The sequence below is a fragment of the Centrocercus urophasianus genome, unplaced genomic scaffold (assembly GCF_019232065.1).
Source record: "Centrocercus urophasianus isolate 14NV4802_14NV808 unplaced genomic scaffold, USGS_Curo_1.0 seq_40, whole genome shotgun sequence".
NCBI lineage: Eukaryota > Metazoa > Chordata > Aves > Galliformes > Phasianidae > Centrocercus > Centrocercus urophasianus.
This window is the reverse complement of record NW_024884978.1, coordinates 4,487,425-4,500,983: the sequence shown is the minus strand read 5'-3', so window position 1 is coordinate 4,500,983 and position 13,559 is coordinate 4,487,425. Positions and strand designations below refer to the sequence as shown.

General features: G+C 48.3%; 3 protein-coding genes across 13 annotated transcripts in view; 2 read left to right on the top strand and 1 right to left on the bottom strand.

Annotated features, from left to right (window-relative positions):
- The first annotated feature begins 2,789 nt into the window (after positions 1-2,789).
- LOC122167956 (nucleoside diphosphate kinase-like) lies at positions 2,790-5,015 on the top strand. The gene is made up of 4 exons (XM_042832930.1): positions 2,790-2,994; positions 3,485-3,586; positions 4,281-4,393; positions 4,687-5,015. The coding sequence occupies exons 1-4, from the start codon at positions 2,866-2,868 to the stop codon at positions 4,802-4,804; spliced, it is 462 nt and encodes a 153-aa protein (XP_042688864.1). The 5' UTR covers positions 2,790-2,865; the 3' UTR covers positions 4,805-5,015.
- A 1,301-nt stretch (positions 5,016-6,316) lies between these two features.
- LOC122167954 (nucleoside diphosphate kinase) lies at positions 6,317-8,311 on the top strand. The gene is made up of 5 exons (XM_042832929.1): positions 6,317-6,394; positions 6,633-6,765; positions 7,151-7,252; positions 7,562-7,674; positions 8,062-8,311. Exons 2-5 carry the CDS (start codon positions 6,637-6,639, stop codon positions 8,177-8,179), a joined length of 462 nt encoding a protein of 153 aa, XP_042688863.1. The 5' UTR covers positions 6,317-6,394; positions 6,633-6,636; the 3' UTR covers positions 8,180-8,311.
- A 514-nt stretch (positions 8,312-8,825) lies between these two features.
- Positions 8,826-13,559, bottom strand: part of MBTD1 (mbt domain containing 1) — a 28,227-nt gene continuing 23,493 nt past the window's right edge. For all 11 annotated transcript variants that reach the window (XM_042832917.1, XM_042832925.1, XM_042832921.1 and 8 more), the window contains one exon: positions 8,826-12,660. In XM_042832917.1, coding sequence (XP_042688851.1) covers positions 12,542-12,660 — 119 coding nt within the window. In that variant the 3' untranslated portion in view covers positions 8,826-12,541. The remainder of the gene's footprint in view (positions 12,661-13,559) is intronic.

Genomic DNA, 13,559 nt, shown 5'->3' with positions numbered 1-13,559 from the left:
TACATTTCTGGAAATTGCCTCTTTGATGTCGTTTCGCATTTCTCTTTAGCAGTCGTGCACTGAGAGAACGGCAGCTCCTCCCTGCTGGCTGGCAGGCCAGCTGCTATGGACAGCAGCCCTCTGATACTGCCTGCCCAGGGGAGCTGGCTGAGAAAACCTCTCTCCTTCCACATCACGCATGGTTTCACATTTACTCCAGTTGTTGGTATTGAGGAAGACGCTGAGAATTTGGAATGGGTGTTATTGCCTTATGTTTGCTGTTTTTTCCTTCCTTAAAGTGATCCTGAATAAGCCTTGCAGGAGGAACGCAGGCAGTTGAGAGGTAGCCCCTTTGGCTCTACCTGTTGGAAGGTCAATCCAATAGTGGGGATCTTCCAAGCTAGACCTCACTGCACTGTTCAGCATTGCTTCTGCGTGATGTGGACAGCTATAAACACCCACAGATGATTGTGAGGATAACAGTACCAATGGAATTGCTGCAAAGACTCTTCTGTCTGTATAGTTTTAGCAGCATTGCCATCATACTTGGCTAATTACACAAATACATTAACTCCTTTTGGCAGAGAGCAAAAGTGGGTCAAGGTGTCTGCTGACAGCCTTTAAGGGAAGGGGTCTCTAAGGATATACTATTTTTATCCTCTTTCTATTAGCAAAGTTGATAGATGTGGTTTTATTTTCAAGTAGCTGGAGTGAGTCCATCCCAGAGCAGGCAGGCTGCTACCACTGCAGTCAGACGAGGAGCACAGGGAGAAGGGGCTGTTTGTGCTCCTGTTTTATTTCTGGTCACCTGGAAGTTTTCTACTGCAGATAAACGAAGTATTTAAAAATACGAAATTTTAAAAATACGAAGCAAAACTACTTGGGGCAAAATGCAGGTGGCATAGGGATCTTGTTGGCAGTCTTACTATTTCTGATCATGTTTTATCATGCACACAATCAGTGTGAGATCGGAAAATTGGGGATGTATTAAAAATGGAGCAAGACTTGGAATTGTATCCTAGTTGCTTGCCAGCAAGTTAAGAAACATGGAAGGCCCCATCAGTTTAGTTAACTAATGGAGCATATGAAACAGCACGGAGGTGTTGCTCTTGTTACCTGAAAGCAGTGACAGCATGAGTAGAATGCAGTTCACACTCGTGGAGAAAGAACTCCTTGAAAAAGAAATTTTGTTTTGGATAATAAAATTATATTCCACATCTCTAGAAATAAGTTTCTTTGAAAGTAAATTGATTTTGATTTACCAGGGAAGACAAATCAGTTTGGGATAAGAAGAACTTAGCTGGGACTTTATCCAGAGGAAGAAATTAATTCTACAGTCCTTTTTTGTCTTAAAGCACCACGGGGTTCAAGCGAGAATCGGGTGAAGGATTATGGCTGAAATAATCAGACAATAGCAGTAAGCTCAATGGAGGGCAGTCAATGGAGGCTGGCAGTGGGGAGCAACAGGGCACAGCACAAAATGTAAGGTGGGGGAGAACTCCCAGATTTGGGGTGGTATGGAAGCAGGATTTCAGCCGAGATCTTCACAGAGCTGTGCACAGAACGAGGCTGGGAGCTGCGTGCAGATCCTCCTGAAGGTTGGAGCCGTTCACAGGCTGTTACCTCCGGCTTATTTAAAAGCCCTGGTTTTAGGTGAGTGAACAGCTGGGGCTCAGTGATGGTTATTTCACTCATTCATTCAAACTCTGTTGACTGAACGCTTCGAAGTCTCCTTTCTCTCACCTCTCTGCTTGGCTGGGCTGCCTGGGGCAGGGCAGTGGTACATGAATAACAGTTCTGTGGTGTTTTATGCACTACATAATGAACAACGTGTGCTGCTCACCACGGACTAGCTCAGAAGTGCCGAAGACGACCCCTATTTAATGAGGGTACGAGGCTTGGCAGGGGCCACACGCAGCGCTGGGCTGAAGCTGCCGCCTGCATTGCCCACCCCATGGCAGCCCTCTGCGTCTATCGCCCGGCAGCTGGGCTGTAAGCGGCTGCCTGCTGCTGCCTTTGCCTATATTTGCCAGTTCGTGGGGATCTTTTCTGTTTCTAAATACTGCTCTGCCTTTGAGAGGACTACAGCGTTAGGAGCTGTAACAGCAGTGTGAAATGTCTAAAAAAAAAAGGTCTATATATCAACAGAACGTAAGCGGAAAAACCGTTCGCTTTCAGGCAGGCCCGCGGAGCACAGCCCGAGCATCCGCGCCGCTCCACGCGCTGCTTTCAGCCGCGGGAGCAGCGGGCTGCCGGCAGACCCGACGCGCCGAGCGCCCCCTGCTGGCGGGAGGCCGCGCCGTCGCCATGGCAACCGTGCGGGCTGGATGGCCCGGGGGCGGCCCGGGGTTAAGCCGGGCTGGACGGCCGCGGCAGCGCCAGAGCTGTGCGGGGCTGCCAGCAGGTGAGACGGAGCGGCGCGGAGCGGGACGAGGAGCGGGGCCTGCCCGGGCTGGGCGGGGTCTGGCTGTGCTCGCGCGTTTACCTGTGTGCAGGTGTGTGTGCACGTGTGTGTGCTGTGCTTGAGCGAGCTGTGCGCCGAAACTGGAGAGCAGCCATTGACAGATGAAAATGATGTTTATGGATTGATATTTTGCCCTGAATCGCAGCCAGCAGTCCCTCCGTGGTCCTTTGTTTTTGTTTTATTTACAGCTCTTCTGCTCTTCGCGTTTGCTAATTGCACGGTTCTGTATTTTGCAAGCTTACTGTTGCCTAGTTACTTCTGTAGCATTGTGCCCATCGTGCAGATCGACCTTCAGGTGCTGCCGATGTGCACAGCTCGCCAGGTAAGAACTTCAGGTCTAATGATTGCAGCAGAACACCAGACCGGGGCTGGGGCTGCGCTTGCTGCTGACCCCGTGACGGTGGCTGCCCCTGGCCAGGACCATGGCTTCCATCTCAGAGCGCACCTTCATTGCCATCAAGCCTGACGGCGTGCAGCGGGGGCTGGTGGGAGAAATCATCCGGCGCTTCGAGCAGAAGGGTTTCAAGCTGGTGGCCATGAAGCTGACACATGTGAGCTGTCCTTCTCTTGTGTTCTTAATAGGAATATCAACCTGAAAACAGAGCAGCAATGATAAAGAGGAGTGCTCAGAAGAGTTAAACCTGGAATTCTGATAAGTCTTTGGGTGTTTTGGAGAAGTTCCAGTTGCCAGCTCTGGCTAAATGCTTTAGACATGCTAAGCACGCTAATTTTAGTAACTTGATGTCCTTAGTCTGAGGAGAACATTCTTGTAGGTGCACCCTATTCTCAATTGATATCTCTGGATATATTCAACAAATGCCAGGTCACATAAGCTACCTGCATTGGCAATGGAGACCTTCAGAAGTTCAGATATAGCTAAGGCCAACAATTGAAACCCACATTTACTAACAGTTCTAGGAACTTAGTAGAAATGCTGATTTCGAAGTGTGCGTTTGCAGCTAACCTACGTGATTACAGCACACTCTTACAGAAAGCTTTCTGTTGTTGTGGGGGTTTTTGATTATTTGTTTTTTAATGCAGGCCTCTGAGGACCTTCTGAGGGAGCACTACATCGACCTCAAGGACCGCCCGTTCTACGACGGCCTGGTGCACTACATGCACTCCGGGCCTGTTGTAGCTATGGTGAGTCCTTACCAATGGCGTTTAGCCGAGGAAAACATGGCGCTCAGCTGCCTCACATAGAGGCCTGTGTTACCTACTGGATACTAGCTTACCTTTAACAGAGATTTTAGAAACTTAGATTTAAACAATGTGGCTAGGAAGCATAATCAGGAAGATGCACTGCAAAGTCAGTTTAAAAAAACATATGTTTTTCCATAGTCTTTCTCACAATTGAAACAATGTGTTGAGGAAGAGGGCAAGGGGAAATTGAGAACCAAAGGTGAGAGAGTAAAGCTGCACGAAAAATCCACTATGGAATAGCATGTGTTAATCAAGCAGAGAACCGATGGTAAAATAGACATTACTTTCAAGTTAAAGTAACTTTGAAAACCTTGTTTAGTCTAATTTTATTAGAAGGAGTTTTTTCCTTTATGATGTAGTTGTGAAATAATTGAACTGGATGTCAAGATCCTCAGTGAGCAGAAAGCTTTTCTGGAAGAGTGCTTCACAGCCTGAGAGTCAAAGTCATTCTCTTCCCATGAGCATTGCAGATGGGTACTGGGAATCTCAGAAAAACTGGAGATAAATAAGCCTTGCTGTTAGGATGGTGGTTTGTGCAGTGATGGACAGCACTGCGTTGTTCTGGAACACATTATTAACTCTACTTCGTCTACAGATAAGATTTTATCATCTTAATGCATTTTTTTTCCCCAAGGTGTGGGAGGGTCTTAATGTGATTAAGACTGGAAGAGTGATGCTGGGGGAAACTAATCCCATGGATTCCAAGCCCGGCACTATTCGTGGCGACCTCTGTGTGCAAGTCGGAAGGTATATCTGCACAGCACTGATAGCACCTGAAGATAGGGCAGCGCAGCGGTGTCACGGCGTGGCAGAGCTGTGCTGCAGGCTGCCCGCCCTGGGGCACTGTGGCAGCGTCCAGAGATGGAGAGAAGGCTGCAGTGCTCTCAGTGACAGAAGCGCTGAGCAAAGCTGGCACAGCCTGCCTGCTGCTGCCTTACCGTTACGTACAGCTTCTGCGTGCAGCGGAGACCACTTAAAGACGGAGTGTTCTTTGCTTTCAGGTTGGAGATTACATTGCTTTTGTATCAATCTTTTCCTAGGAACATCATCCATGGGAGCGATTCTCTAGAAAGCGCCGAGGCAGAGATCAACCTGTGGTTCACTCCTGAAGAACTGGTTGACTACAGGAGCTGCGCTCACGAATGGATCTACGAGTAGAACTGAGGCGGCCTTTGGTCTCGTGGCTCCAGTTAGCTCCAGTCCTCCACACCACCTCCTCAAACCTGCTTCACAAACCTGCCACGTGCTCCGCTGTGAACGCTGATCGGTGGTTGCTGTTGCTTTGGTTAGAAAACTACCGAGCTGTAGATAGCAACGTGCTTTAAAAAGCGTCTCGGATGTTCATGCGGGTGATAGAGGTGAAATTAAATGGTAGAGAAGCAAAACGTTCCTCGTTAATAACACAGAAGGCGGCTTCACGAAACGCTTCGCAGCTGCAGGGAGGCAGAGAGGAGCGCGGGCGGGGCGGGGCGGGGGGCAGCGCGGGGTGCCGCGGGGCTGCTGGGCTGCGCGGGGCGGCGCTGCGAGCGGGGGGGGGGGGCCCACGGGGCGTCCAGGCGAGGGGACGCTCAGAGCCAAAGCAGCTACGGGAAAAGAAACCTCTTTATTTCTCATTCCAAAACGTGCTGTGCCTGCATGCAGAGCTCAGTGAAATGGCAACTTGCCTCCAGATTGACGTGCTTTCTTTATTTATGCACCGGATTTATGTAGCGTTTTAAGGAAGGATTATAGGTCAGGCTTTTTGAAACCCCCTTTTTATGTGAAAAGAAGATTTAATATGAGAACGGATGAATGTGATCCACTTTCAGCCAGGAAGCACACGGGGAAAAATGGGATGGAGTCTGCTTTGCTGCCCAAACTGCTAACAGCTGTGATGGCTCTGCCTGTGATGGCTGCACGTCCAGCAGCCTGCTTTGGGATGAGGTGTTTCAGAAGCGACTCCAGAATTGTTTTTTATTTAATCGTGTAAAGAAATCCATCCACAATGATGCTGAGCATCTTTCAGTAGGGACGGCTGCTCCTGCTGGGGAGAGCATCAGGCAGCAAGCATTCACTGACTGCATGGGTGTCGATGCCATTTATCAGCTCATTTATCCACAAATGAGTTTATCGTAGCATTCCTTAAAAGCAGCACTCGTGTGTCAGTAGTTGTTTGCACTCCGCAGCGCTCAATTATTTCAAATACTGAAGCACCATGGAACTGAGATCATCTCTCTATGGTCATGGAGGCGCTGAGTCCCGCAGAGGAGATGCTCCAAAGTAAATGTCTGCCTTTTCTTACGTGAAATAAAGGGTTATTTTCATCACACTGCCTTAGGGCTAATTAATTAATGAGTCTAATGAGCGGGAACAGATTAGGTACCAAAGTGCGGGTGAGGCCGTCAGGCTCTCGTGCCGACACGCGGTGCTGCACGAGGTGCGTGATGAAGCTAAATATCCTGCATCACTTCGCTTCTCACTATGGGGGGAAAAAAAACAACATTTTGTCACCTGGCTGCTATTCGCTGCTATTACCGCGCTGTCCATCCCCGAGCTCCGCTTTTCATCCCTCATTTTCACCGCAGAGCGCAGCGCTGACTGCAGCCACCGCCGCAAAGCCGCAGCGCCCGTCCCCGCGCACGGCCGCATTGCAGCCGCCCCTCCGCCCCTCCCTCGCGCAGGGCGGCTTCCGGCGCACGGCCGCCTCCCCCTCCTCTTCTTCCTCCTCCTCCTCCTCCTCTTTCTTCGGCGGCTGCGGAGCTGCGGGAGGTGAGCGCGGCGCTGCGTCGGGTCGGCGCGGCGGGAGGGGATCCGAGCGGGGCGGGCGGTTCTGTGCGGGCATCGGCCCGGGGGGGGACGGGATGGGAGCGGGGCGGGGCAGTGCGGGGCCGTGCGGGGCAGTGCGGGCCGGGCGCCACGTGGGCCGTGCGGCGCAATGGCGGAGGGGCCGCGGGCCGACCTTGAGCCGGGGGGGCTCCGATTGAGGCTGTGCGCTTTTGTTCCGCAGCGCCATGGCTGCCAACTGCGAGCGCACCTTCATCGCCATCAAGCCCGACGGCGTGCAGCGGGGGCTGGTGGGAGAAATCATCAAGCGCTTCGAGCAGAAGGGCTTCCGCCTGGTGGCCATGAAGTTCGTGCACGTAAGTCGAGGCCGGAACTGCCGGCCGAGCCCTGCGCTTTCTTTCCGTCGCCCCCGCGGGCCCTGGGACACGAGTCCGTCCCGGCGGCCTTTCGCGCTCCCGACGTCGAGTAGCGCAGCGGCGGCCCGAGCGAACCGGGCGGCCATCGGCGCTCCACCGGCCCGAAGCGGCGAGCGGCACCGCGGGGTCAGCGGGGGGGGGGGAGAGGAGCCAAGCCGGAACCGCTGTGCCCCATCGCCACCCCGCGAGGAGAACGGCTGCTGCAGTGCCGGTGGCGTTACGGGGCGCTGAAAACAGCCGCGGGTGCTAAATCTTACAGCGGTGACCCCTTGGTGGGATGGGGTGGGGGCTGCCCTACTGACATACTCCCTTCGTCCTCCCGCAGGCCTCTGAGGACCTTCTCAAGCAGCATTACATCGACCTGAAGGATCGGCCCTTCTACCCCGGCCTGGTGAAGTACATGAACTCCGGCCCCGTTGTGGCCATGGTAGGCAGCATGCATGTACTGAGGGAAAGCTTCCTCAGATCTGTGAAAGATGCGCGCTTAAAGTTCCTGCTGAAATGCTTCCCCTGTGTTAAGATTCCCCAAAACTTATTTTCTGCACAAAAAAAACCCCTTAAAGTTTGGGGGTAAAAAAAGGAGAGAAGGCGAGGGTCACTGTCCCATAGAAACCCACCTGAAGGGGTTTCTGTTTTGTGGTGAAGCCCTCACCTTGGACCAGCTGTCACTGCGCAAGGTGTGCAATTCTGCATAAGCATGGACTGATGTTGGTTTGCTGTCTTTTCTCCCCTGTAGGTGTGGGAGGGGCTCAATGTGGTTAAAACAGGCAGAGTGATGCTGGGGGAAACCAACCCTGCGGACTCGAAGCCCGGCACCATCCGTGGGGATTTCTGCATCCAAGTGGGAAGGTTGGTGCTCAGCTGCTTCTCTATAGAGATCACACTTAGCAGGGGTAGGGAAATCAAACTGCTGGTGGCTAACCTGGTCTGATGGGGTTTTATTTGCAGGCTGCAGCCTATAACAACCACTTAGGACAATGGCTGGGTACAAAACCTCTTAAAATTCAGCTGCGTGGCAGAGCTCCATGTAAGATCAAGCAGTGGCTGCTGCAGTAGCATAGCCCCATGCCCCCACCCTGCTGGGTGTAGTGAGCAGAGCTTATAGTGGAGCTGTGCAAGTGCTGTACCTGGGATAAGGGTTGTAGCTTTAGGTGCTTCATCCCCACTTCTTCCATATGGCGTTTCCACTTGTAGAGTTTTTTTCTTTATATTAAACAACGTTGCATTGGTCCACAGAAACATCATCCATGGCAGCGACTCTGTAGAAAGTGCCCAGAAGGAGATCAACCTTTGGTTCAAACCAGCGGAGCTCATCGACTACAGATCGTGTGCACATGATTGGATCTATGAGTGATGCCAGTTTCCACAATGAATTGTGCCTTCTGACTCTCATCTCACTCCAGCTAACAATCTGGGAGCAATTAGCACAGCGGTTATCTTGATGACTTTTCAGAACCATCAAAAATAAATGGATGATATAAATGAACTGCTTATGGTGTGTTCATTCTAGAACAGACCTGTTGCGCTGAACTCAGTGCGGTGCGAGGAGCGCTCGGTTTTCCTTGCAGAAGGAAGAGCTGTGTTTCAATACAAGCTTCTCCACCTGGGTGAACGGGGAGGGAAGGGATGCTGCATCTCCTGGCACAGAACTGCACTGGAAGGAAAACCCAACGCTCCCCCATGGCAATTTCCAGCGCACTGTGCAGCTATTAACAGCAGCTGTGAAACCTAAGGCCAGGAGTAAAACCTGCGTTGCATAAAGCCTCCACCTGACACTGCATGGCTCACACAAACGCCTTCCCTACCCCCTGCTTGCAGGCTGCTCAGCTGAGCCCTCACAGCACCTCCGGGCTGTAAGAAGCTCCTGGGTCTGCACTGTGAGGGAAGGAAGGAGCTGCAGTACAGCTCTGTGCCAAGGAGCAGCTCTTCAAGGAAACGACATTCAAGAACTGACTTGTAACGTTTTTATTTTGTGTAAAAAAGGCAAATTTAGTGAATTATTTTCATCTTGTACACAAAGTTATAATTTTAATGCTTTTCACATCCATGCTGAAAATCTGCGGTCTCATAAAAATGAAAGTAACATTTAATTTCTCCAAAAGCATTTTTTCCACTTATGTACATTGCATGAGAAAGTCTTAAATACTCTCTCATTGACCACACAAGTTACCAAGAAAATAAAAGATAAATTTGTACAGATATTGATTTATATATCAAATACATACAGAAATGATGTAAAAACCCCATTTGTTTCACCTCCATTCCTGCCCCAACGTTTCCCCAGGGCCGGAGCTGACGCCCATGTGTATAAATGGCTGTGGCTTTAAATATGAAAATTAAAAGGAAGAAAAATTCAGTTTAAATCACAGTTTTTAAAAATCCCTTCCCAATAAAGGATTGTTACCAAATATATTAGCACCATTGTACAAATATTGACAGGAGAGGGTATTCACATCACATAAAACAACAAGAATAACAAACAAACACTGAAACCCGTGTTAGTATCCGTAGAACAAAGAGTTGATAACCGCCTTTGCTTCCTCAGGTGCAGCAAGGAAAGGGTTTGAGCTGTGTTCAAATGACAGAACTCAAAGACCACCAGGAGGGTTCCAGCAACAGAGGGGAGCTGCACGGCACGGCGTCCTGCTTTGCCAAATGCTGCCAGCCTGACCCCAGCAAAAGCTCCGCATCGGACACTGCTCTGCCTTCCGCCCACCAGGCTGCTCAGAGCAAAGCCAAGGACAGCAGAAGCATTCTGCTGCTGATGCTTCCATGCACAGCAAAGCCTATGTCATGGGTTCCAGCAGGGACCTGCAACCCACAGCCAAAGAGACATCATCCTCTGAACACCTCGTGGATTTGCTCAGGTGTCCAGAAACCTCCCGAGGCAACGACCCGAATCCCTGACGGCTTTGCTTAGGACAGATTCCAGCACAGCTGACAATGAACAACGCCGGTATCTTCTGAGTACGGACACAAACGTCACTCCTGCCTCAACACAACTCCGACAGAGTCCCGTGCACACCAGAACGCAGGGCAGCTCACACGTAGTGTTTGATCAAAGGAAACTTGTTTTTAAAGAACACTTTAAAGACCGACAGACTTCCAACCCCATTCCTACGTTTCTCCAGCACAGGAGATGCGTTCAAAGTGCCATCTTTGCCTCTCAGCAGTCTGAGCTCACAGGTCGGCCATGCCTGGGAAGCCAGGCTCTGACCTGGGCAATGCATGGGAGCCCAAGGTTTCCTGGCTTGGCAACATCCCTTGCCATCATAGCCCAAATTTCACATCAAGAAACAAATTAATGCATGTTTTTCTACTGTACTGAAAAGCAGCTGATGAGAGAAGAAAGCAAGGATGTGCCCAACTCATTCCAGCTGCCAGTGGCAATTTGGAAGTTGTCACATCAAAAAACATGAATAAAATCAACAGCGATGTACTTACCAAATCAAATCAATGTTTGCAGAACTGGATTTTATGGCAGCATAAATGAAGAGCATAGGAAAAATAATAAAATTAAGGTTCAAAACATCATTAACAATGGTCTCTAAACCTACTCCTCCAACTCAGGGTGATCAGAAGAAATGCCCCATGAGGGTCAGGCTCCGAGAGGACGGATGTGAAGCCTACCAAACAAGAGAAAGTCCCTTTGCTATGGCTATTGCAGGGAGCCGAAGAGTCACCACCTGAAGTTCCAGATACCTATAATCCAGTAACCAGGTGCTGTCCATGTACGAAGCTGTTGTTAAAAAGGGGTCATTATGGACATTTTTACTGGTAAGGGAAAATTCCAGACATTCCTATGCTATACAGGACAGCTTGTTTCTTTTAAATTCCAGTAGTAAATACAAAACTTTACATAATTAACCCCTCTTGCATAGAATGAGGTAAACCTGTGCATATTACCAATACTTTGTACCCAAAGTTAGAGCAATATTTTAGAAAAGAACCAACTTGCTGGTTTTCAACTTTCTATGCACTTTTTTCTGTTTTTAGGTTTGGACAACAGTATACAGAAATGGTCTCCTGGGGCTCTGTGGGTTGATGTCCTTAAAGCATTTCTTAGGCTGCAGGAACACAGAAGCTAACTGTTTCGACCACCAATTTTCTAAGCCCTACCTTGTGGTTAAGAGTCAAATAATCACTGTACTGCTCTGAAGGGGACCTACTAAGATCCAGAAGCACTTATAGAACATACGCAGTTAATTCCTGAGAGTTTAGTTAATGAACCTTACTGGTAAAAGCTAAAGCTCTTGATGCACATTTTTCCAGTCACAGCTCTGCAGGGTGATTGATAATTTCACTCATCAACTCCATCAATGAAGCCATCTACAAAAACATACAAAGTCTAAAACCAAGGAAGGAAAATCCAAATAATTAAGGGCTCACGTGAAAATACTTCGTATTACGCTACTAGTCAGTCATTTGCACCCTTCTGCTTAACTTTTGCCTTTAAAACATCTGGACAGAAAGCAGGTGGGATTAATGGGATATCTGAAGCAAGACGCAAGGATCGAGGCAACAAACATCCAGCTGGTGAGTGACGTCTACGCTGTGTGCCATCCGTGTAACGTTCTCAAGTCTCAATTTCCACCTCACAACACTGCAGCAAGAAAGGAACACTGCAGGCTGTGCAGAGCTGAACATCTGGCTCCTTTTAGGTCAACCGAAACCACAGGGAACATCAGTTCTGAATGTTCAGAAATAAGCTTTTCAGATGGTAAGGAAACGAGGTCTTTCTGAATGGAAAGATACAATCAGAAGAATACAGAGAAGTTCCTTCCACCACCAAGGGAGGCCCCGGTTGCTGTCTAGGTTAAATCCATCGTTATTTCTCATCTTCCAAAGCAGGGAATCCTCTGAAGTTCCAGTTTGGCAGAGATAGGGCTCTGTAAACATTTGCTGGAGCGTTCCAAGACAACAGATATCCACGTGGAGACAAGAGAGCTGCAGTCCCAATCCAGTGCCCACTGCGGCCAATGAACACAAGGCTACTGATATCACTGGGGACTGATTCAGACCCTAAGGAACTATATATTTTAATTTAAAAAGCATCATATAAAAAAACGCATTTTAAACTAAATAAAAACACATTGAAAAGTTAAAAAATCTCCCCAGGTGATGGCTCCATTGCAGCTGGGGCTACTCACCAAGTAGAGCTCTACAGGGCGATCCTCCTCATACCATCTGTGCCTCCAGATCAGGGCTCAAATGCCTTATTTCACAATTAAAAACAAACAAACAGAGGTGTGACCAGTGCAGTTCACAAGAGTTTAAGTATCTCCCAATTTGTACCAAAAAGGTTCATTTGTCGTGACAGTTCATTTGTATTTGCAACTGCATCTTCCTCCAACGCTTCCCACGATCGTGCTATTTAAACTCTAATCTTACAAAAAAATTAGATTTTCAGTTCTTGTTAACAATGCACAATAGATCTGAACTTGAAAATATTACAAAACTCTTGCAAAAGCTTCAAATGCAACACAAAAAGTGTCCGCTCTCGTTTTTAATAAATTGAAAAAATCTTTTTTCACTAAAATAGTTTCCCCGTCCTTCCAAAAAATTCTGAACCGAGTCTAGCTCATCTACAGATAGCAAAGTGCCCCCGGTGCAGCCATCCACGCTGCACCATCAAAGCGGGAACAAAACCAGTCAGACTTGGAGAAAGGCTCCTTTCCTATCACCAATCCTGCGCCCCTCGCTTCCTTATGCTGCTTTATGGTTCTTGCTTTATGTAGAAGCTGGCAGATCCGTTGCTCTCCTGGTCAGACGCTCCTTGCAGGAAGCTGTACTCCTCTCCATCCAGCATCTCCTCCTTCAGCTGCAACGAAGTCACTGGAAGCAGATGAACAGGTAAAGTCTGTAACATCCCAGTAAGCACAACTCTTCATTTTACTTCACATGATTTAAATTGGGAACAGACATCAGATTTCCCATTTTAGAGATTCATCTTTTAATGCATGGTATCCCACAGAAGGCAGATGCTTCCTGATCCTCAACTGAACCTTAAGTCCTGCTCCAGGGTTTTTCCCTCAGTAATTCAGTATTTTAAAACCCTGGTTTAAGAAAGCTACAGAAAATACTGCTAAGAAGAATGCTTACTTTACTGTTGTTATTTCATTTTACTGCCCCCTTCCAAATTTAGTCTTCATCCAAGTAAGATGAATTACTTGCCATTTACAATCAATCACATTGTCTAATTACTGTAAGCAGTCCATATGAGACAAGAAAAAAACACTGACAAAAATTTTCCATCACAGCCTCAAACTGCTAAAAGTCCCTGAGAAAAATGTCATTCAAGCAAACCATTTTTTGTAGTTTTAATCTTCTTTCTTTTGTATAAGGAAAATAGAAATGTGATCAAAGGCAGAAATACTGATGTTAGGAGAGCAATAATGCCACAACTGCTCCTCCATTTCATTAATGGACAAGGAAATTACCAAAGTATGGAGCAGAGGGAAAAAAAACACTGAAATAAATGAAGCAGACCAGCACTTCCTTTAAAGGTGCAGTACCCACATTTAGGGGTTGAGCATACAAAAATATACAGGATTTTGCATAAAAAATTCTCTCCTCAAGTCAAATTAGAGGACGGTTAAAGATTTCTGTCATCCAGGATTGCTGACTTGCACTTAAAGTAACTTTCAGCATCCAAGACATTAATTTTTGCTAGGCTGTCCCAGCAGAAAATACCTTGGCACAGAAGCCAAGCAAATTGCTGAATGGAGACAACA

Excerpts from the sequence above, each read along its gene's own strand:
- LOC122167956 (XM_042832930.1), top strand. The coding sequence starts at position 2,866 with ATGGCTTCCATCTCAGAGCGCACCTTCATTGCCATCAAGCCTGACGGC. Across the intron at positions 2,995-3,484 it reads TGGCCATGAAGCTGACACAT|GCCTCTGAGGACCTTCTGAG; the intron begins GTGAGCTGTCCT and ends TTTTTAATGCAG. Across the intron at positions 4,394-4,686 it reads CTCTGTGTGCAAGTCGGAAG|GAACATCATCCATGGGAGCG; the intron begins GTATATCTGCAC and ends ATCTTTTCCTAG.
- LOC122167954 (XM_042832929.1), top strand. The coding sequence starts at position 6,637 with ATGGCTGCCAACTGCGAGCGCACCTTCATCGCCATCAAGCCCGACGGC. Across the intron at positions 6,766-7,150 it reads TGGCCATGAAGTTCGTGCAC|GCCTCTGAGGACCTTCTCAA; the intron begins GTAAGTCGAGGC and ends GTCCTCCCGCAG. Across the intron at positions 7,253-7,561 it reads CCGGCCCCGTTGTGGCCATG|GTGTGGGAGGGGCTCAATGT; the intron begins GTAGGCAGCATG and ends TCTCCCCTGTAG.